General features: G+C 40.6%; 1 protein-coding gene across 2 annotated transcripts in view; it reads right to left on the reverse strand.

The window, feature by feature from the left end:
* Positions 1-25,199, reverse strand: part of CNTNAP2 (contactin associated protein 2) — a 1,009,321-nt gene that overhangs the window by 95,746 nt on the left and 888,376 nt on the right. For both annotated transcript variants that reach the window (XM_061464593.1, XM_061464594.1), the window contains exon 16: positions 3,170-3,340. In XM_061464593.1, coding sequence (XP_061320577.1) covers positions 3,170-3,340 — 171 coding nt within the window. The remainder of the gene's footprint in view (positions 1-3,169; positions 3,341-25,199) is intronic.

A 25,199-nucleotide genomic window follows, 5' to 3' on the forward strand; every position in this document is an offset into this window, starting at 1 on the left:
ATCAAAGAAACATGTTCTTCCCTTCCTGTATTCCACCTCTCCTCAGAGATGGCAATCTGGAGCTTTGCTGAAGGCACATGAAGTTACTCTTCAAGGCACTGCAAATTCCACTTCCTTTTCTTACAACATTAGAGATTTAGAAAAAATCCTGTCCAGTTATTAGATTGGAAGAAACTTCAAGACAGCACAACAGTAAAATAACTTACTGAATGTGCCTAGTGACAACTTTTGTGCTCGGAATCAAACATGCAATACCAAACTCCTTCCCAAAGACTTGAAGGTAAGAATATTTTACAGACTGAATGATTTACTTCCCTAATGTATTCACCAAGCGCAACAAGCTGATTAAAATACTGGATATTGTAGAACCTTTTAGTTCCTGCTCTGCAGAGCTAAGTTTATGCATCACTAACCATGTATTAGAGGTACACACAAGTATTTCACACATAAGGGAAGAATAAATTAGAATTTGCACTTTCTGTTGTTAGGACACTGATTTCAAGTTTTCCTTTCGGAACTGTGCAAAGTAAAGAAATCAAGAACAGGTTTGTAGGAAGTCATTCTTCCTCAATGAGAAATGTACCTGTAGGAGAGGGCAATGAACAGACAAAAGCAACGCAGCCACTGCCCAAAGTGCAGCAGCTTGCAGTAAATATGTGATGATGGCCACTATGCAGAAACCTTTACTACAAAACAGGGAGTGTTCAAGGCCAGGCTGGACGAAGCCTTGGGCGAGATGGTTTAGTGTGAGGTGTCCCTGCCCATGGCAGGGGGGTTGGAACTAGATGATCCTTTCCAACCCTAACTATTCTGTGATTCTATGATTCTACTAGAGAATCTGATGGGTTAGCTAGAAAGCAGCTTGCCAAAGGAAACCTTTTTCAGGGTTTAGGGGTAATTACCTTACGGACTTAACTTTATGTTCCTATTAAGAAATAAATTCATATATTAATTTTATGGCACTTCTGTAAAGGGGAAACAGACTTTTTAGAAGCAGCAGTCCACTGCAAGCCCTGTAAGGAACTTCTGAAATTCTGAATCTTTACTTTACATTTGAGTGAATTAAAAAAAAATAGCAAATGCAGACTGGAATGAAAAAGCCCCATGAAAACTGTATAAACAAACATTCATTAAACAAACATGTAATTCAGAAGAGAGAATGAGTTTCTCTTTGTTACTACACCCACAGCATTCAACTGTTTCTGAGCTGTGACCAGTAGAACATTTAACTCACAGAAAGACCTGTTTTCTGGGGCCCTAAAAATTTCAAGCAGTAGTTCCCAGGAAAGAATGCAATTACATCGAATGAACGGCTTTGTACTTTTTAGCAACTACAGTCAGGATAGTTTTAATCACGAGTATTTTATTACTTTAAGCAGCACCAGTCTGTTTGATCTCACAGAGTGTTTTAAGAGGTGAAATTTCATATTTCTGCCCTCGAGAATTTGTAATCTAAGGTTTAGATTCAGGGACATGAAGCACAGGTTGAATTTATGCATATGCGAGATCACAGCAAAGTCAGTGCATCTCAAGCACAGGCTTAAAATGAAACTTCTGTTTAATGATACTCTGGGTACACAGCCACAGGCTTTCAGGAGCTGGTGCATCTACTCAGTGAGCCACTGTAGGTGGTTATTATTTAAACCGCATTGAGTAAGAATTATAGTCACTACCAAGTCACCTTTATTCACTGTTACTGTCACCTTCTAGCTAAGTTAACAGCATGGCTGGTCTGGTAACTACAGTGGCTAACAACATTTTTCCATACAGTAGAAGAGCAAGAAGCTCTGGAAATGCCCACCTCAGCTGACTGTACTACTTAAAATCAAAGTGAAATTAGAAATAGCTGCCACTTCGTTATTAAAGGGTTGTACTCCTTGTTAATAAAAAAGAGACTGTGACTCAACAGGAGCTATTCTGATTTGCACCATTTGCGGATTACAGAAAACTGGGATTAAGCAACATCAACTAAATTCCCTGCAGAAGGAGTGAAAGAAGCTCTCACCCCCTTGGAACTTGGCACTTTACTCCTACCCAGCGGGAAAATTTAGTTACATTTTAAATTTAGAAACCAGTTCCTGGTGGTTTCTAAGTTTCCACATTCCAATTTCTGTCTTCAGACTTTGAGAAGCGTCAAAACCACCTTTTTATTTTAAAATTACATGGGCCCATATAAATCACACTGAATCTACATGCAAAGATTATTTGGGGCACGCAAACAGTTTCTTCTCTTCCAACATTAGCGACGTTGGATACTGACTTACGTGCGTCAATATTTAGAGCTGGGTCTTTGGCATCCATGAGCAGCTCCTGCAGCAAGAGGAAGCAGGAATGTTTTTCCTGGTGCTGGGAGGCAGCTTGCTGCATGGATGCAACCCTGATGCTTTAATGTGCCACTAAAGGCTGTAGTAACAGCCGCACATAGCACAGCAGGCCTCTTGCCGGCTCCCATTTATGGCAGGCTAAACTGGTCGAGGGAGAACAAAGGAGACATGAAACATTTCCCCACCCCCCGATTCAACTGCTGCAATTTCACTAAGCAGAATTCAAGCACAGCTGAGGATTTTGGCACATGCCTTGGGAAGTTTGTCCCTGGGCCATTAAAAATGGTTTAAATAATAAAATCAACTTGTCTCTTGGTATCATTATGCCCTCTTTTTTCAGATCAGCGATTTTATTAACAGATAATGCTGATAAAGATTTATTTTTATGAGATTCTTTAGGGCTTTTAAATATCATATGCAATTTTTCAGCTCTTTGGCTCCTTAAAGAGCTGATTAAGATGCTCCCTCTTTTTCTTTCTTTTCCCTATTTCCATAACAAGCGTGAGATAAAACAGAAAAGCAACAGAGCTGAAGACATACACTTTTAAGAAATAAATCTGGCATGCAATTTTGAAAAGCCTTTTCAGGTCAGTGTCATTTTTGTAACTGATGTTACCAGTTCCATTCTTCTTTGTGTTTATCCCCTCAATAAACAATCCAAATATCCTTCCAGCATGCCTCTTGCACAAGGCAACTTGAAAATAAGTCAAGCAGCTTGATTTGGAAGGTGCTCCCCAGAATTTAGTGAGCTTACACAGTTTACTGAATGATACACATTACTTGAAACCTACTGTCTGACATGAACCTGCTTCAGGTGCCAAGGGTGATGGGAAGCACATACTTACATTTCAGCTCCAATTTGATAAAGTCAGTGTTCCCCAGATTCTCAAGAAACACCCCATCTGAAGCAGATGTTTTAAAGTAGAAGGAGATGTCTGCGCTGGTTTCCCCTTGGAAAGTGGAGAAGTGAAGGTAGGATGATGAAGTAACAAAAGATGCTGCATTCCAGTAATTCCCTGCATGGGACAGACAGGAAAGATACACGTTTCAGTGCTCCATTGAAGCTGCCTGAAAAGTGAAGCTTTTAATGTCAATATATGCTACAGTGTTGTCTATGCTGACCCCCCCCCCCCCCCCCCCCCCCCGACACCTTGATTCTACTACCTCCTTTTTGTTTTTCTGGATATAGCCTGTCAGGTTTCAGAAGGCAGAGCAAGTTAATGACACATTTATTTTCAAGTACCTAATTTATCACATTCAGTCATACACAAATGTGTTGCTACTACAGGTGTACTACAGTAACATTGAATTTATAGGAGACCAGACAGATGGGCAAAACACTAATTCGGTGACTGCCTCACCTCAGGCACATGTTTTGCTTTCATATATTGGCTCACATGTAATTTACTAGTTTTGAAATTTACATAACTATAACCATTTCTTCTGAAAATGTAGCCATGTCTATTAGAAGTCTACTAGTATGTATAGGAAAAATCCAATAAATGAAGCTAAACAATACAGACACCATTAATACATACTAAAAGTCCCCCATATATTTTCCACTGGAAAAATAGAATAATTAAGAATAGTCAAGAACTGCAACAACACTTTAGCTAGCGTGCCAGTCAACACTCTGTGCAAGGTAGAATTCTACTGCAAATATACTTTATCATAAGATAAAGGAGACCCGGTAAGCCAGTGAGGGACTGAAACAGCTAATTCTAGCTTCATCAGGATGCTCATATACCCACATTCAGAAATGCATTAAATTATCAATCATTACCTCCCAACAGCTCAGTCCTTAGTACTCCAGCTAATAAACACAACAAGAAACTATTTTTCATTCTAGTCAAAACTCCCAGAGATGAGTTTTCTATTATCTGATTACTAACTAGGTGATAATGCTATTATTTCTCTGGTTAGGACTAGATGAATATGCATGAGCATGCTGAAGCTCCAGAGCTCAACACTGCTGATATATAACACCACTGGCCCACACCCAAGTTCAAAGTGTTATAATTTGTGTAATTTATTAATCGCTATTAAAATTTAAATTGAACAACTGAATTAACAGAAGAAGGCTTTAGGTTTAAATACATGTCTACTATTGCTTTCCTTATTTTAATCCCATCCCCTCCATTTAATTCTGCCTCTTTTAAGAATACAGAATGAGAGAGAGACTTCAGAAAAGCAGCTTTCTATTTACTCTAATGCATTGCAGGAAAACTGAGATTCTGTGTGTTTGTGTGTGCAGGCACATGTGAGCAGTGAAAAGGCGATGTAATGGGCATTCATAACATAGATAGATAGCTTTGTGAATTAACTATGTCAGCTGGTTTTCAAGATGTATTACTGTATACCCTACTTAGACAAACTGGTAATTTCCAGACTGACTATTAATCATTTCTATAGAAATGTCAATAATCTTCATATCATAGGCAAGAAAACTCAGCTAATTAATTGCAAGGTCTTGCTTTGAAAACATACCTAGTGATAAAGCAACACAGATAAAAAAGGTCTAGAATTTAATTTTCACTCATGCTCTCAGGTCTCTTTCTGTCTCTCACTTTTCAGAGTGCTCCCTCACTATTAGGCTTGCTGATGGTCTGTGTGCAGGAGTGCTTTGTCTGTGAGTACAGGATCCAGGTGGATTCCTGTACACACTTTCCAACTTGCAGATGCACCTGGAGATCCACATTTCCTTCTCTTGGGAGCCACAGATACGCTACATGCTGGCAGACTCTCAAAACAGGTTTTATTCCACTTACTGAATAAAATCACATGAAATGAGCAGGACTTAGACAAAAAGTCAGGAATATATTAATGCAATCCTTGTTAAGGAGCCAGTTCAGCTGCCCTGAAAAACCTTGTAGAAAGCCTTGCATATCTCTCTAAATTAAGTATGTTAGCCTCTTGCCTTTACATTCTCCGAGTATTACCCAAGTTATAAGCCTAAACCACAAAGAACACAAAATTCAAGTACTAATGGAGACAAGTATCTTTTCATTGACAAAGGCTGCCCAGCCGCCTCCACCCCAGATACCAGGGTGAGTATGCAGCTGTGTCATCATCCAGCCAAACAGCACAGCCACAATGGGCTCTGCTGCCAGCCTTCCTCCTCTGGCCAGGGATGCTGGTTATGGACCAGCATCACCCAGCCAGCTGTCACTGCACACAAATCCCATGTTCACACCATACTTCCACCTTCTGTGAGCCTCACACAGCTCAAGAACTACAAGTTAAGACACCTACCTTAACTAGTCACTTCCACTGATGCATTGACAACGCTTTGTTGAAAGGATCTTATGTTTTATTTTGCCAAGTCCTGGCACTACGAGACCCCAGTCCCTTAACCGTAGCCTCCACTGCAATACCAGATATTATTATCATTAATATTGCAATTCAATAAATAAGAGGAAGACCTGCTACATGAAACAACTATTTAGTTTGTAGCATTTTATCTTTTTAATGATCTCAGAAACTTGAAAGCGTTAAGTGCAGTTTAATGTAGACTCAATCTGCAGTGCTGTGATCACCCTGGGGTTAAACACTTAACCGTGACAGTGCATAACCAAAGTTGAGGTTTGCCTTTACAGGGAATACATTGTCACCTCTATGTGGCCACTCCTTTGTATAGTCAGAGAAGAAGATCTCACTTTCTTAGTTTTTAAAGAAAAATATAGATTTCAGAGTCTTTAGAACTGGTATTGGCTGTGGGCTTACCCAACAGGATCCAGCCATATGGCTAAGAATGTCAAACCATCACCACAGTACACTTCTCCAAGTAGGACTACCACTACTGAGTACAACTGTGGGACCAGGGGGATGTGTTTGCATTGAAATGCATGTGGCCATTTTGTTGAACAAAATCAATTTTTATTTAGTCCTACATCTAGTCTATTGAAGACATCCCTGACTAAGGAGGGACACTGCATTTCAGATGCTGTGATCTGACTCTGCAGAAAGCCTTGGCTGCAGATGCTACTGGCAAGAGGATAAACAAGAAACAGCGCAGACTGAATGGGGAAACCTGCAGCTTGAGAGAGGCATTTCAAAGACTGCTCATAACAAATTCTTATAAAGATAAAATCATGTTTTCACACATTGGTACATACTGATCTCAAAACTCTTGCAGAGGAAAAAGACATTTTATTAAGAGTACAACAGAAATGTTTTGCTAAACATCCATAATTATTTTTATCACCAAACAGCATCTTTTGGTAATAAAGGGCATCCCTGAGGAAATCTTGAATAAAAATCGACTTTATACACATTATTATTGTTGCTTGCTAGGAACCTTTGTCAGTCACTATGCCTCAAAATTTCTTGGGCACATTGTCACATATCTTCCCTCTAATGGTTTGAACACATTGATCCTATAAGCCTTTTTCTCCCACTTTAGGCTTAGCAAGAAGTAGATGGAGGAAACTGAGGCTGCAATTTAAACTGCAGAGTAGATTCTATGGGACACCAAACTAACAGGAAGTGGGAAAGGGAATTTATTTAGAAAGAACACTCTAAATGCTAAGTTTGTAATCCACCTTGTTAATAATGACTGTGTCATGATTATTGCCTAAGAGTAACAGGACCTTACAAAATGTTATGCTTACGGGACATGATTGAGAAAGCCTTGCACAAAAGGTTCTGCTGAGTAAGACAGTCACTCAAACTAGGAGGGATAGTATTCAGGGACACAGTAGGCTTGGAAACATTAAACTGAAGAAGGCAGAAGGGCTTCTGTTTTGAAGATCATCCCTTTCTTTGCCCTTTCTCCCTCCAGATAGCTGAAATATGATAAAAGCTAAAAAGGATTTTTATTGTGGAGTAGAGTCTGAAATATAACATTATAATTTCATTTTCTTCTTTATAAGCTCATCTATAATTCTGTAATTCAGACCACAGCTCTGTTGAGTAACTCTGCTGTTTTAAGCTTGTTTAGCATTTAAATTTGATTTAAACCAGTTAAACAGGTACAGAGCATGCTGCTGTCATAGAAGCACAAATACAAATAAATCACAACATCACACAACCCTTTTCAGTCGTTTGCAACCCAAGATAAATGTGGAGATCCCAAAAACATGTCTGTGTTTCTCAGAAAGTTGCACGCTTCTTGGTGATGGCATTAAGTCTTAGGACATGGGGCATGCAGAAGCAGGCAAAGGAAGAGCTGACCACAGACCCAGAGGAAACTCTGCCATTGATGTTTGCCTGAATCCAAGCAGGGGTCAGATCAATAGCTGTGCCAGAGGTGTTTCAATGGACCACATAACACTTTGTGACTCTGTTTTCAATTTGTGCCAAGGTTGCTCACAGCTCTGGTTATCTGCTGTGGAAGTTAAAATCCAACTCATTAAGCTCTTGCGAAACAGCCTTACCTCTTTCTCATTAGTTTTGCTAACCCTGAGTTACTGTGTCCTTTATAATTTGTATGGCACAAAGTATCTCTTCTACTGCTCCGTAAAGACTCACTGCACTACAATTACAAAGGTATGTTTTTTACCAGAAGCACGGTAGTTTGTAGCCACAAGAAATCACCCAGACTACAAAGATGAATGTGAAGGGACACCTTAAATCTCAGATAAAAAGCTGAATGAAGACTTGGGAGTTTTTTTCCCATGAAGTCCCACCTCAGCGAGGAGGAAGGAGACTGTTGCTATAATACTAACAAGGATAAATTCACCTCATCCTTAGTCATGCAACATGGGCTGATATCTTTTACTGTGAGGTAGATCTGTAACTTTATAACACAGTCACTGGGCTTACAGCAATCAGCCTTTCAGCTTCTCCCTGCAGTATTTTTGTCCAGAACTCCCTTGCTAGCTCCCATCAATATCTTCTTTCTTAGCGTGATTGAAATTCATGCTCTAACACCATCAATTTCACTTTTACATTTAAACCCCATTGAAATGGATAATGGCAATAGCAGAACTGTAAAAGACGTCAGTGCTTTTAGCCCTGCTAGGCAATAGCAGCAGAGAACGAATGCTGCAATGTCAGGCAGCTCTTATGTATTACAAAAACCTCCAGGGCCCTCATCTGCAGCAAAACAGATTTTCTATCAAAACCATTATGTGAATAAAATGTAAGAATAGTCTTATATTTCAGAGAAGATGGATGTGTGAATGGAAAACTGTTCTGCACCACAAAGTAATGGTTTCAGATTATCCATACAATTATGCTCAACAAATCAAGCTGCTTTTTTTCTTTTCCTTTCTTCATTTTTCCATTCTGGGAGAGAGCAATCTATGCACACAACCTCAGAGCAGTTTGGGTATCGGTACTGTGACAATCGCAGCTTTGATTCAAGTCTTCAGATCTGCATCATGAGTGGAACTGGCCTAATGAAATCCAAATTTGCTGTTGGACTTGCTCCAACTTCACCGAAATAAGGGATGAGAAGGAAGAAAGTTTCCAATAAAAAATAATGTCACAAGTTATTCAGGAAACAAAAGAAAAGCCAAGGAAAACTGTCAACATCTTCTGCATTAAGTTGTACCTTATTGCGGAAGGTGTAACTGCAACCTTCAGTCGAGGCAGGCCCTCTTCTGTCACCAGCACTAATGTGAATGGGGCTGCAAGCACAGCTTCAGCCTGAGCAGGAGGTGTGTGTGTTGGGGGGAGAGGAGAACAAGGATGACAAGTCATCAGCATCCCAAGTCTTTCTGCGAGGACTACAATGCTCGTAGCTCCTTCTTTCTCACTGAAGGTGGTGTCCTTTTTGGTGGTGCTAACACACATTTAGACCTTTATACTTTAATGGTCTGCAACTCTCTGCCACATCTTTTACTATACTACATTAACATTTACTACACTTGATGTATATATAATTTACTATATGTGATAAGTTTTGCATACATTACTTGATTTCTTTGGTAGCTCTGAAATCAGTTTCACCCATCTCCAGTCCTGAGTTTATTTGATCATTGGTGAGTTGCTGATAGCACTGGGATCCTGTATTAGTCAGTGCTTAGCCCTGTATCAGCCCATGCCTATAGTCCTCTGCCCTGAAGCCCATATTCCCACTGCTATTGTACTGGGTGAGTCTGCACCGCACCATTGGGGGTCATCGATACCTCATTCTGCACAGAGTAACTACTTTTTGCTAGTATCTATACATTAACTACTTTTTGCTAGTATCTACATATAAAATGTGGTTATACCATAAGAAATAAGCAAAAATAAAACAAACTATGTATAGCTCCCAGTCATTGGAAAAAAAGTGGTGTTTCAGCTAAACCAAAGCTTGAAGTAGGGGCTAAAAGAGCGCAAGCCTGACAAGGCTGTGGCCTTGCATCCTTAGTACAACAGCCACAGACTGTAACTAGGATGGCGGTACTGTGATTATGGTTTTTAATCTCTTTGATTTCTGTACTGCATCTCAAACTCAAAGTAATTCACTGAGGATTCTCTTCTGGAAGTTCACTGATGCATCTTTTCTGAAAGTGAGATCCTGGAAAAGGTTGAGTACACCTGCACATCTGCGTGGTGATCTTCCACTGATGCCCTTGCCTCCTCCAGTGGCAGGAAGGTTGTCTGGTCTCCACTCACAGCCCTTTGCCACCTTCTTTTACTGCAAATGCCAAAAGTCCTGCATGCCTGCCACTGCTGTGACAATGCTTGATTTCATTACAGAATTTGTCACCTTTTCACACAGGCCCGAGGTCTAAAACCTCTCCTTTATGCAGAACAAGACACTGGGGAGAAGGTAACTGCATTTCAGCAATTACAAACGCAGGCTAGCCTTAAATTGCTTATGTAGAAATTAAAGAGTCTCTGCCCTATTATCTGGGATCAATTTAAGTACTGCCGTCAGTAATGAAGGATGCAAAGCAACTTACATTAAGATCGCAACAAGATGGATACAGTTTATCTCCTTGCTGTTATAAATTACCTGTTTTCATGAAGATTCTCAAGTGACATAACACTTCCAAGACATAGATCAATGGATATAAACAAGAAGTTTGCTTTACTCTGCCAGTCACTCTATTTGCTGAGTGAGGGAAAAGCGCAATCACATTTGTCAGTGAAATGTTGGAGTCAGTGAAACAGGTTCAGTGATGCAGAAAAATTTCTAGCACGTGCTCTGTTACCTACCTGCAATCATCTTTGGAAGCTCATTTTTCAAAAGCCTTGCCTCCTGGTCACAATACCTAGTCACAATGCATACCATGTCACTGCTGGCATCGTTACTTTCATCCATCTAAAGAAGGAAAGGTCCTGATCTGGCATGGTTTACAACCTGGAGCAGTGTAATGTGCTGATGGAGCTTTAATGATGCATGTAAATTGCTGTCCTTTCAAGGGAATTTTCTTACACAGTAACTGACCTGCAAGCATCAGCTTGATCACCCCTGTGCCACAGCCAACGCAGCGTGTAGGAACCCTGCCATGATGCCAGAATGGTAAACGTTAAACACAGGAACCTGCTGCTGTCCATGAGCCATGTTACTAAGCATGAGGACCTGGTTCTCTATTGCCTTGTAGCTATTGGTGGGTGTTTACAAAACAATTTAACAGCTGATGATTCCCATCTGGTAATACTGGTGGTGATAACCACCGTATGCCTAGCATGTGACTGTGCAAGATGCAAGGCAAAGACAAGGACAATTAACGTAAGAAAACACTGACCTTTCTTAACAGCTCAGTTCCTCTGTGGTACTAAGTTTATTCCCTGTGCTGTGGAGTGGAACTGCAGTTCTCAGACTCCTCCTTTCGGCTCTGCAGATCCCTGGGGCTAGGTATGTGGACAATGAGATGTGCTCCAGAGTTCAGGAGAGGCATAGAGCCATTGCACTGGCCCAACATCATGTGGACAACATGATCCAGTAACCATTTCTACCACTGCTATTCCCACTCGCTATCCCTGGAATGAAGTTTTATAGGAATGTACCAGGTTATCTCTATGCAGCTTCCCCCTCTACATTTTCTCATTTCTGGAGGAAAGTTTCTATGTTTAGGGTGATGTTTCTGTTCCTATGTGTGGCTTCAAAGTCATCAACGTTTGGCTACGGATCTGGCCTCAGTGTCCTGGCTATCTGACTATCTGATTTGTGCTCTCCTCGAGCAGCTCCACTTTCACAACAGAAAATGTTCTTCAGACTTAAAATGTAAGATGCAATTTAGTCTCAATGTAACACACTAACTATTCTTCATGTCATTGATTCCAGAATTACATCTTATTCACAGAGATCATCAAATTATTTTGCTTGATCTTCTATTACTAGATGGTTTTCAGAGCCTTCTGAACTAAAATTGAGAATATTTAACTCAGAAGATACTACTAGGTCCTTTGATGAATCATAATCCTCTGAGCTTTGATGAAACCTATGGCTAAAACCATTTGTTTGAAGTACTAATTTAATTCAGCAGGTGCACTATTAATACAAAGTTATGCTATTCTACTGCTTATCTGTAGAAATATTCTTTCAATGACTCCTTTGTTCATGTCCCAATCCAATTCCACAGAAATTAAGAAATACTTCAGATGTACATGAAACTTACAGTTAAGAAGTAAAACTCTAACCTTCATTCTCATGGTGCCAGTCCGGTTTTATGTCATTGTAACATTATTCCTGGTCCAACTTTCTACAATATATTTTCTAGGCATCAGGTTTTTACTGATATTTGCTATTTATACTTTCTAGGCCATCAATTAAAAGCAGTTGTGGAGAATTTGAGTTCTAGAGATGGACATCCTAGATGTGCTGAATCCAAACAGCCAAGAGCCTTATACATCTGTGGCCTCCCAGTCTTAGTCTAGTCTAGGAACTGAGAAGAACCAGTGGAGTTTATGTTATGGTACCATTCCACCCCAGATGCTGCCTTGAACATCTCTCTATTACGTGCTTTGGCCCTGAACATACACCTTGATATGCCTATGCTGATCAAGCCTTTCCCCCTTCAGTCACTAATATCAGACTTTGCAAGAGGGCCTTTGAAAAGCAGTTTTGTGATTCATTTCTGTATCATCTCTGGCAGAGAAACTTCTCACATGGCTGCATTTGAGCCTTTCTTCCATTCACTGTTTGTTTCTTACCTTTAAAACTACCCATTAAAACTACCACTGTTCCCAAAGATCTTACTGTGCTCCTACCAGATCTTGCACTGTCTCAGCAGAGTTCAAAATCCAAGAATGCAAAGGAAGAGTACTTACAAAATTTCAGTTTTATAAAGTTTCCTGTACTAAAGGGTCCCCTAAAGCTTTGTGCCTGTCTACGTTCTCTTCATCCAGCTATTTCACAGTCTTCACGTTACCAATAGTGCCACTGTTAATACTGTTACCAGAGAATAAAGTTACATGGGTACAGGTGAGTTGCTCTTTCAGCACTCCTTGGCAAGGCACTTTTCAAATACCATATAGGTGAGGCAAGCAAATATAAGTAGTGTAATAGCAAAATCTAAATCAGAGCCTTAACTAAATTCTTTTTAGACTGGATAGGTCATTGTATGGAGAGAGAAGAAGGGAGATACTGCATTCCTGTTGCAGCTAGGCATAAAATTCTTACAGACACAAAATGTCACTCAGCAGCACTGACAGAAAATCTTAAGTGTATATATATGTTAAAAATGTCCTTATGGATTCAATGAGGATTAAAGCAACCAGGGTTTACAGATATATATAAAAGAAAGGCTTATACACAGCATCCCTTAAGAGAAAATTATTAGCTTCAGTATTTAAAAAAAAACTAGTACCAACAACTTCTGTCATAGGTTTAACTTCTCTAGAGACCCCTTCCAACCTCAACTGTTCTGTGAAAGTAAGAACAATGAACAGGAAAAGATAATCTGGTTCTGGCTTGAATGAAAATGGCAAAGAAATCAATCTCATTGAAAAAAGGAAATAAAATGGGTATTTTGGGGGTGAAACGGTTTGTGAAAACAAATGCCCCTCTACATCTACAGGAGATCTGATTCTGACCTCTTTCACATCATTCGGGCATAGCTCTACTGTTCATGGCATCACATTCAATTTATACAAATCTGGGAATTTACTCAATGCTTACTTCCCAAATCTTTTCCATCTCAGCCAATATGCAATGAAAGAAAAAACAAAGTGTGAAAAAAGATGTCTCAAAGAGATCTTTTGTTCTCTGCCATTTCTTTCCTTCCCTCCTTTCCTCTCTCCCTCCCTTTTCTAAGTTTTTTCTCCCTTTCTAGTTCTTCTCATCCTAAATGGCTCTCTACTAAACAGTCATTCAGAAATTTGGACTTGAAACATTTCACCTGGCATTTAACAACAAAAGACTGCAGAGCAAACCTGCCTTAAGACATTTTACAAAGCATGGTACAAAGTGTGAAAAGCATGCATATCTAGAATTAGAGTACCAGAACACAACAGGAATCCCTTGCACTGAAGGTTTTTATCTCAAATGGAAGGATGACTTGGGGTGAAGGCCCTATGCCATAATTCAGTCATCCTAAATTCAATGTTTTGTCTCTGACATTCTTATCATACATGACCCTGGACAAGTTGTTTATGTCTTATGGCTCCAGAGTTCAAGATCTGTGAGGTGATGAAAATACCTCTTCTCTCTTTTCCTTTATAAGGTCTTGAATCTTGATCTTGTAGGACTGTTGATATAAACAGCAAACTGTGGTTGCAATCTTAGGCTGCAAGAAGCAGCTTTTCTTATTGAAGCAGAGTACTGAACTTGGGACTTGAACACACTGCTGTGATACAAGTGCTCACAATAATTTTCCATAAATTTACTCCTTACCTTTCATACTATCCAAATACACTGCTGTTGTGTGAAGTCGTTAAATGAGTGTCAAAATATACTGAAAATAGAGAACACAACTCTTAACATCGTTCTGCCTGCTCAAACAGCAACATACCAATGTGGCAACAGCATTTATGGATAAAAATCTATACATGTGTAAATAAAAGATCTATCAACGCTTAACAAGCAAAGATGAAAAATATTTCTCCATGCGTTAAGAAGTGAACATTTCTTCACAGTGCTCTGTAACCCTTTACAAGTGTCATTTTCTCGTAATGACCAAAATACCCATCTTACCACGTTACTTTTTACATTTATTTCCAATATAAATATTGTTGTGGTTTAAGCCCAGCCAGCAACTCAGAACTACGCAGCTGCTCGCTCACTCCCCTCCTTTCTTTCCTGCCCCACTCCCAGAGAGATGGGAACAAGAATGGAAAGAATGTAACTCCCATGGGTTGATAAGAACAGTCCAGTAACTAAGGTATAATACAAACCACTGCTGCTACCACCAATAATAATAATGATAAAGGAAATAACAAGGGAAGAGAATCTAAAACTAAAAGGGAAAAAGGAAAAGAAAACAATAAACACAAGTGATGCACAGTACAATTGCTCACCATCCACTGACTGGTACCCAGCCTGACCCAAGCAGTGGTTTGGGCCTTCCTGGTGACTTCCCCCCCAGTTTCTATACTGGGCATGATGTGCTCTGGTATGGAATAACCCTTTGGTTAGTTTGGACAGGTGCCCTGTCTCTGCTTGCTCTTGGATTCCCATGCCCTTCCTCACTGGCAGAGCATGACACTGAAAAGTCCTTGATCAGAGTAAGCATTACTTAGCAAGAACTAAAAACATTGGTGTTACCAGCGTTGTTCTCAGGCTAAAGTCAAAAACACAGCACTGCACCAGCGGCTAAGAAGGAGAAAAATGACTGCTACTGCCGAACCCAGGATAAATATAAATGTAAATGTATTTAATAAATAACTTTGATCATTGAAGACTGCTGCTGAATTCTACTGCTCTGCTTGAGCCTCAAAGGCCACTCTATCACTTGTGATATCATGTAGCCCAAAGCAGAAGGCTCCTGAGGACTCCACTTAACAGTGGAATAATTGTCTGCCACGGCAGATCTGAACTTTGAAAGAGAACATCAGTCATGCTTACTATCATGCATACTAGATCAGGCATTTGGTGCTGAGAAAGAAAGCTTTGGCTATACCAAAGGACGGCAACTTTGGTTTGTATTTAGTCTAAATAAGAAACTACTCTCAGGCTGCAAAGAGGCTGGGCTCCCTGATACTAGAGGTGTACTTTGCTTTGATCTACAAAGTCTTTCTTCTTCTGCCAGAGGAAAAGAGCTACACTCTGTCACTGGGTTTTACCATTTCCTTCATCAAGGAGTGGCAGTCTGAAGTTGAATAGAGGCAGAAATGGACCAAAACATGCTTGTGTTGGATCAACCAAGACTTCAAATATACAGTTAAAAGGCTGTCTTGGAGATAAAACCTGACTGCAAAGAAACTGGTGTGAATCAGGACCTGATGCAGGCAAACCACCTGATTTCACAGAAATTTGTTGTTGCATGACAGCCTCTGTCGTGAAGGAAATCCTCTGAAGGACAGAAACAAATGCAGCATTTCTCTAGGGAAACACTGACGTGAGTCAAGAAATGCCTAGGAACTACAAGAGCACTAACCCTGGAGATGGAAGCACTTGAGCTGTGCAGGTGGACCCCGGCCACTGGAGCATATACACCTATCCAGGCACTGCACTGAAGGGCTAGCGAGTCAAGAGCAGAAGCTGGCCTCTACAGCCTTTCCATACCCAGTTACATTAAGCCAGGCTGTCTGTGTTGTGCTGCATTCCTGTTATTCACCTGCACTAGCTTGGCTGGAGTTCCTCAGCTCATACAGTGCTGCACTGTGCCTGGAGTACTTAACATATGACTGTACCGATTACTTTGACTGCAGTGTGACCCTCTAAGTGGGACTGGTCTGGCTCAGATTCAGCTTTGATCTTAGTCACTAGAAGGAAAACTGATGTTGGTCCTCACTTCTCAGACTATAAATAGGCAGCCTGTAACCATCATTGCATGTTTCCTGTGTAGTCATTGCTAGTAAAACACAACAGCTGGTAAACTAGACTCATGATGGCAAATCTTGGTGATACCAAATCTGTGCGTGTGATGGTGTGTCAACTTCTCAGCACCTTACATGTGTGTTTGCTTAAGAACACACCGAACAGAGCATTTAGCTTCAACCATCACTAGATCTGATCTGGGGATACTTCACCTGGTCTGCTGTTTTACTGTGTTTCTAGCCATTTGTTTCCAAATTCTCTATGTATTCGTTGGGAGCTCAAAATACATGTAAATACAGGTTAAAATAGAAAAGCTGATGAGGAGGAACCACGTGGAACTCTGCTTTTGCACTGAATGAAAATTTGGCAATCCTGTTCTATAATATTGTCTCAGTGCAAGAAAGTAGTTTTAATATATATTATTATTTACCTGTGTCAGTATTTGTCAGCAATACAGAATCTTCTCCTTTTGCTCTAGATATAATACTTTCATATCTCTTAAGTGCCAGCACTCAAAGGCAAATAATGTAGTATCAAATAAAGAGAACCACTCTGCCCCCACAATCCCTTTACTTCTTTTCCCTCTTCCTTCCTCCTCATTCCCAGAACGTCAACGAAAGGGTTGGCCAGCAAAGGGTTAGGAAAAAAGTAATCTCAGAGCTCGGTCTCTGCTAAGCTCACCTTGTCATTTCTGATTTCATTACTGAGTTTCAAGCAGAACAGTTGAACTGGCAGAATGTCCTTTCTCTCCCATTTGCTGAGCACAGTGAGACAGCTGTTGCGAGTGCTGAGGCAATGGGGCTGGGAATAGGGTGCCAGCAAAGAGGATTACTCCAGCTGCATCTAAAAATGTATGAAATCTGCAGAGAGAGAGCACCAGGTCCTGCTTCAGAGCAGGGCTGGTTTGCTTCCCTTAAAAAAAGGTCACGATTCAGTGAAAAGCTCAAACGCTTATAGGAAGGGAAGAAACGTGTTTATAGTCTCCTTATGAGTAGCCTAAGAACAGTTCTGTCCATGAATATTTATTGTAAGAAGTACATAAATACGAGAGGTTGAAAGCTGATTTTGCAGATTAAACTTGCCCTGCCAGAGCTTTTTTGTGGTTGTCTTGGTTTGTGAGTTTTGGTTTTCGTCCCCCCCTTTTTCTCTCCATATGATTAGTAATTGTGCAATTTCCTTGGCTTTCAATTACTATGACAGTACTGACTGTACTTTTATTAAGTGAAATCAGTCTTCTTGTTTAAGTTCCTAACTGCACTATTTCCTTTAAGAGACACCACAATGCAAAGGCAAGTTTTTTTGCTTCAATGGCAGTTGATACTGTTTGCCTCATTAGAGGGCAGAGGAACTAAGAAGCGTAAGACTAAGGTTCAGCCTTATAAATGTCTTCCCTGACTCTGCAACACTATTAGCACCCCCTCCTTCCAGGGAAAGAAAAGCTGCAGATATTCTATTCTATTCTATTCTATTCTATTCTATTCTACTCTATTCTATTCTATATTTTAGTCTTATATCTAGAATTTTCTAATTTATAGTCTAGTTCAGTCTATTCATTACTCAATAACTGAATGAGCAAACATCCCCTGAGTCCACAGATAAATTTATGGTTAAAAGATGCTATCTGCAAGGTCATTTGGTTTTTTGCACTGTCAAAAGCAAGATGGTAAGAGAAAGTCTATCCTTCATCTTCATAAGCTTCTAGCCTTGAACTTTTTCCTTTTTGTTACCACTTCTTTTGGATTTGAAAATCAGTATCAGTGGGGACAATTTTTATTGTGAATTTTTATGTTGTGATCCCCTTCACTCCCCCCCCCCCCCAATCCACACATCTATAAATTTTGGCTTGAAAAAGAATGAAATACATTTTTTAATCAGCTGATTATTATTTAGCTGCAATCTGGTAACCAAACACATCTTACTCCTGTATCATCACCTAAATGGAATGCTTTTCAAAACAAAACTGTAGGAAAATCATGTGCCAAATTTCACTGTAAGAGAAGATGGATTCCTTTCTTTCACAAGATGAACCAGTATTTCAGTGCATAAATAAGATTACTCTTTGAAAAGGATAGGACATATTCTGATACTAATTACAGATGCAGGAAACGGTATATTGTCCTTAATAGCTTTTAGTCCCTCTACAACTTGAATATGCCACTGCTATAAAATCTCTTCAGCTTATCCAACCTATTTGACATTATAAGGAATTTTGACACTACCACAACTGATGAAAGAGATGGTTGGAACTAAAGGCCTGGGGAAAGAAGTCTGTAGGCACATGAAGCCATGAAAGGCTTTCAAAAACTGTTCAGGTTGCCTGCTTAAGCTTTAGAACAGCATGGCAAGCATGGCTTTCCCTCCTGGATGCAAAGCCTAATGCCCAGTTTTCTGTTTGCCTTAACTCCTGTGAGTATTCCTGCTGAGCAGCTTTAGCAGACCAGCCTCTCAAAGTAAAAGATTAAACTTTTAATCTTGGGGGAAACAGAAATCAAAATGACTAAAAAGACAACATGAAGAGTTACATCTAGCCACGGAGGGTAATAACCAAGTATAAAAAGCTTTAGGTATTGACAAGATCTGATGTTACTTCTGTTCGAAGGTGGCTTAATCACAGGTTTCTGCACAAAAAGGATCCAGACATTGAACAACTGTGTTGGGCTTACTGCCAGCAAACATCATAACTGAGTGCTACTATAAGCCCTTCAGAAAGTAACAGCAGAAAAAAGGCAAAAAGGGAAAGTTGTTGTCCTCCTGACAAGCTTGGCATGTGAGCATGCTTGTCAGAGAGAGACCCGACTCCAAATCCTACATTTTATCTTAGTAAACAGAAGGACTCTGGCCTTTGTTTCACATGGTGCTTGAACACAGGCCTGTCTGAGGGTAACCGCTACTAATCAAATATGTCAGCATTTTGATAGGTTGTGCCTTCTGCAAAAAGGCTGAGGAAGAGAAACTGGCACCTGCTTTAATGGCCACTATCCATTTGAGCCTCAAGCAGTGCCTGTCAGCTACCAAGAAGAGGGCCAGAAAAAGAGAAGATCTCAGGAGTAGTTAGCCCAGAGCAGTAAAAACGGCCAAACAAAAAATCCAGGCAGAACACCTTAGCCTTTGTGGGGAGAATAACTCACACCAAGAAAAGCTTGTTCTGAAGCAAAGCTGATGTTTCTTCTTGTTTCTTGTTGCTTTTCATTCCTTCCCTTCTTGTTCCAAACTATATCTCATTATGAAGCTTTCTCTCATCCAAGCTTCTTCGTCACGTGTACCAACACAAGTCTTGCCTATTCAACCACAACTGCGTCAGTTCCCTCAGTATGGACATTCCAGGCAATGTGCCAACAGAATCTAATCAGAAATTTGTATCAGGAGAAGAGAGATGGTGAGGGCATCAGTTCATCTGCACTGCACTTTTAAGAAATTAAGAAAACTTAATTTAGGCCTTTACCTGGTGATCCACTACATTTAGCGTCATGGCTGTGAGACCCTGAAAGTCAACTCAAGAGTTTCCGAGAGTGTTTCCTCATCAAGCATCCCCTTCCTGAGCTACATCCACGGCAATTTCACTGTGAAGGGGATAAATATTCACAAATGCCACTACAGCGACTGAAGTGATGTGGAAGACAACCTACCATTTCATCCTCATTTGGTTTTCACAAAAGACTCAGAGAGACACCGCTTGGCACTTCCGAGGCCAAATCTGGTATGTGCAGCCACAGCTCTGTAGCTAGTTCTTCATAATTGTTCGCAATAAATAATCCAATTTTAATGGACATGGGATATAATAACTCTTATTAAATCTAAATTGAATGCATGTTAGGGAAGTTAAATTTGTAGTATTGCCCAATACAAACTGCCAGAAGTGGCAGCTTCAATCCCATTACTCCAAATTTTATCACTACGCTAAAACTGACTTGCTAAATGACTCTCCTGGGTAATGCGTAATGCCATAAAATTAAACACTGATTTATTACTTAAATAAAAGACATCAGAGATCATCAGGGTGTTAAACATGAGGGCTGACTTGTTTTGCAAACCATGTTTAATGGCAGACCCAGCTGGTACTCCTTAAATGTAACTCCAACAAATAAACGACCTTTTTTCTCTTAATGAAGGCGGACAAATCAAAGGTGGGCTACCAGCTCTCTTTAGACTATGGTATGACCATCCATTTTTTCACAACATGGATTATGTGATAATGGAATGACTGCCTCCACTGCTGCCACTGGTGACTGGAAACACCATATCTCCAGTAAACAAACCCACTATTTATACACATCACCTCCTGGGACTGGCGGTTTAAGAAAACACCCCGTCTGCAGCGTTATGGCTTTCAGTTCACTGGCTGCCATTCTTTATCACTGATGCTTTGTGCCAGCTTTGCTAGCTGGATATGGGACTGATAAGACCCTTTCTGAAGATTCAACTGCACCTCTCCCTTGACATTAAGTAGAGCACAAGCAGGAGTGACAACACTTTCTCTTATATGGCTGTTTTGTTTCTCTCTCCTAAAGTTCGTGCAGATCTGTGGCAGATCAAGCATCAATCCTCCATCAGCTCTGCATTTGAGAAGGAAAAATAATGCATTCAGTACATAGTATTGTTGCAATATCATTCAGTTTTCAGTGCTGGAAGTTAATGATGATAATAATAACCGGGCTAGGGTTTCAGAAGGATTACAAGGATGAGGTAGGTGACCTCACAAATGCCTCAGTGTTGAACTTTCATTTTCTTGTATGATTGCTGAACTTTAGCATCTTTCAGAATCGAAGTTTCTTTGATGCTATCTAGGTACCTGATCTATTCCACTGCTTTAAAAAATCCTCCATCAGATGGCAGCAGGGTACAAGCTTTTGTAAAAGGCAGAGCAGGACAGAGTTTTGTCTGTATCTGTGGAAATGTCAGCAAATAGTTTAGCTTTTTAGACCAGTTTTTTTTCCTCATCTGTTCAAACAGCAAAAGGATAGGTAATTCACTGTCCTGTTACATCACATCTCCAACCTGTGCATGTCGTTCCTGGTGAACGTGTTTCAAGCATCCTGCAACTCTGGTTGCTCAGGGGTTGTAGGTGCCTTGCTCTGTTTGTAGCCCCAGCATTTCTCTTGCATAAGGAGGGCAGTAAGGAATAGGAAGGTGGTTTGCCAAGGAGGCTCAGCCACGGCCTCCTCGCTGCTTTTCTCCCTGAGCTATGCACCACTGGCTGCAAGTCCCTCTGCAGCACATTCCCATCTCTCCTGAGCCCACATGGCCTTTGGGGAACTGCTTATTAGTTTCTCTTCAGAAACAAAAGCCTGCACTCCCTGGTGCTGCCAGTCAAGCTTGCAGTAGCTGCCTGCCAGTCTTTTAAACGCTAGAGGTGCTCCTGAATTATACTAGCTGTGGGCTTTGGAGCAGAGGAACTGAGCACAGTAAGTTCAAAGCCTGCTGAGATGTCTCCTGTGCCTGTCCTGGCACTGATTACCAGAAAGCTGCACTCTTCACCACCAAAGATCAAGGGGTAATTGGTGTGGCACTATACCTGACAGGTTGCACTGAATGAATAAAAGCAGAGGGCCTGACCTACAGCTGCTCTGGTTTCATCTCCTGACAGTTCTTGCTCTGCCAGTAATAACGTCTTGCCTGTCCGTGCTTCACCCTCTGCCACGCTGCCCCATGTCAGCGCTGGGACTCAGCACTGATTCACCCCAGTCTTCCTTCAACATTTTTCTTCTGCTCTACTTTCTTGGTGGCTTTCAACCCCTGTGCCTGAAACCACATTGTAACTTGTCTGTAATAAAGACTGTGCGCAGCCCCTGACAAGTGCTTGTGCTTGTTGCCCCGCAACAACCACAAACCCCAGTGAAAACAGGGAGTTTCTGCACCCTTTGTAAACACACAGATCTATTTCATAAACAAGGACAAAATGATCACTTAGTACAGTGCAAAAGAAGAGGATCTGGGGCAGGTGGGTAGAAGACAGCTGGAAGGGAAAGAGGCTGGCTGGAGAAGCAGGCAGTGCTCTCCAACTGCCTGCTCCCTTCTGGCGCAGAAGGAAAAATTCCGGGCAGATTTTGCCTCTCAGATTTGTAATCTGCTTCTTGGATTTATCCACAGAAGTATGCTGTGTGCATAACGTCCAGGTGAGACAGTGCGAATGGCAGGGAATTCTGTTGCTGGGTGCACAGAGTGCATGGGTGGGCACACGTGCCACTCTGATGTGGGAACAAGAGCCGCGTTCTGTTAAACTATACCTGATGCAGCATGTCCTCAGATAATATGAACCGGAAGACCAAGGCACAAGAGGTCTGTGCGGACCACAAGAAGCACTCAAAGATAAAACAAGCCGTACAGCTGTACAGGAGGAGGTTTATTTTCTTTCAGCTTGATTTCTTAACACCAACCACAAATGGAATAAAAATCAACCCTTAACTTATTATCACAGCAATGGTCTACATGACTTTTCTGCAGCCCATTCATTAATTTTCATGTTTCTTTAGTGATCTTCATGTTTTATACATTTCTTTTTCATTATTCCCCAGGGACATAAATACTGTATAGCAACCACTGCCAGGAGAACAGTTCCAATCTTTGCAAGTCACTCAGCTGTACACCTTAGCTCTGCTGGGTACAGGACACCAAACTGTCCCTTTGGTCCCAGAGAGGCTGAGGGACATGGAAAAGGACAGTTTATCCCACTTCTGCTGCTGCTCTTGAATGCTGTAGACAACCTGTTTTCTTTCATGACTCTGGAAATACATATATATATATACACAATGAACACCAAAAAAAGGAAAGATATAAATCAAACAACTGATATTTTCAGCATTACTTTTATCCATCAATGATTCAAAATTGATGGTGCTTGCTTGGGAAGTTTCCTATAAAGAGAAAAGAAGTTTGCTATAAATAAGCAAAACCAGTTTGTTAAAAATGTTGAATAGTATTTTCTCACACATGCTTTCTAACACACCTAGCATATTCATCACCTTCCATTACTATACCCTGATTTTCTATGAACAGGGGATCAAGATGAAAAATTCAAACCCACAAGCCTGAATAGTTTCCCAGTTCCTATTCTTGGGTATTTATGGAAGCAGCCAATTTGATCAAAATTAATAAAGTGGTGGGATATATTTCTGAAGTACAGGTTTAGTTGTCTGGGTTTCCAGGATGTCATCTCCAGTAAACGTGGTGCGTGGTGGTTTTAGGTTGGATCGTTGATTTTTTTATGCTGAATTCAGATGAGAATTATATTCACAAATCCAAAGCAGGAGAATTTTTGTACCTCAGAGAGAGAGACATACAAAAACATCTGACAGATCCACAAACCAGCATCCCATGCAAATTTTGTCCATGTTATTTATAATCTGGCACTTTGAGGAGACCTGATACGTGTTTTTTGAAGGTGCTGGGTTTATAAATCTTCACATTCCAACTGAATTGAGAACCTTGGCCACAGAATACATCATTGTTTTAGAATAAATTAGCATTACTTTTCAAAACTGTACCTTCTCCAAATGCAGCATGGCTTGCAATGGCAGGAGGAACCTGTTTTTATTACTTGCTTTTCTCATACTCAGTAGTTTCCGCGGATGGAAAGGTATTTCTTTCCTTCTGCAGAAAACTTCCTGCATTGCGACAGCACTGAGGCCAGGATTAGCAGTTTTCCAACAGAAACACAGTTCTACTAATTCTAACCAAATACCCATAGTGATTGAAAGCAGGAAAAACAGTGCTTTGGATTAGTACACAAAAGCCACAACTAATACCTACAACCTGTAGTCCGTGTTTCCTGACCATCCCTAAGGTGAAAAGAGGAGCCCCACTGCACATTGGTTATTATGAGCAAAATCAGCACACATTTACTGTCTAGCAAGTACCATAGAAAGCATCTGTACCATTCAAATAATGCTTAAATGATGTAATTAGCAAGGCAACTCATTTTGTTTTAATGAAAGGGCTGAAGGAAAAAAAACCCTAGATAGATGTTTTCAGAGCTTTCAGGGTGAAAGGAAGCCACAATCTGCAGAAATAAATATTCATGTAATTCTACAAGCACAAGACAAAAATATCCCTTCACATTGTAAACTGGACAAGAGATTCTACGCTGTGTTCTCCCTATAGGGTTATAGTAAACGTTTCTCATTCATATTTTATTCTTTATCTTCAACAAACCAGTGTGATGTTGTCCCCTGAGGGTTGACGACATCTGAGTATATGGAGGCAAAACTGGTACAAAAAAAGAGCACATAGAGAAAAATACTGCACCATAATATGCATATCACAGCCGTGAAAACATATGGCCCTATATCTTACTCAAAACTGTGTGGGTAAAGCAAGCATTTTACACAATGGCTACCCTAACTTTGCTGTTATGTCTTTGTTCAGTGCTGTCAGAGTGAAATGCCAGTTACAGGAACCCTTACACCTATTTTGCGACTACCTGGTACATCCCTAATCTCTTATTTTTAAAGCAAGAAATCTCCCCCATCATTACTTTGCCTCTTAAACATTTTTAGTCTTTGAATTAAACCAGCAGCAATCTAAGTGGCACAGAAGGCAGAATTCTCTTTCAGACCAGAAAAGTACATAGAGAGATTAAGACACTAAATTCCTATGTAAGCACTTCAGATCTTTTTCATTTGAGAGTAGTACTCCAGATTAGAGCTCTGCCCACTGCTCAAGCTAGATAACAGAAGAACTGTTACTAATTTGGATGGGTGAGTACAGGAATAAGTAACCCAAACACCTCTGTGGATGTGAGCCATGGAGCAGGACACAGACCTGTTTTAGAAACTTGGTGTATTCCAAGGAAAGCATCTAGATCCCAGTGAATGCAGGGTACCAACACAGGAGTTGCATGGCTGTTCAGCTGCTCTCACGTCACATTCATTCCCCACCCAGAAGCACGCTTCTAGCTGCAGGCTGTATTGTCATTCCTCAGAATCAATCCTGGTCTGTCTGGCTCACCACCTTCATATCACATCCTCTCTTGATTGATTTCCTATTTTTTATACACTGCTTTCAAGCTCTTCACTTTCAGCACCTGATCTTTGTTTTTTAGAACAAGAAACCTCTTGCTCACAGACTGTATGCTGCCT

This window comes from Pezoporus flaviventris, unplaced genomic scaffold, assembly GCF_033815535.1.
Source record: "Pezoporus flaviventris isolate CSIRO_AGI_PZ_B2104156 unplaced genomic scaffold, CSIRO_AGI_Pfla_v1 ptg000037l, whole genome shotgun sequence".
Lineage (NCBI taxonomy): Eukaryota > Metazoa > Chordata > Aves > Psittaciformes > Psittacidae > Pezoporus > Pezoporus flaviventris.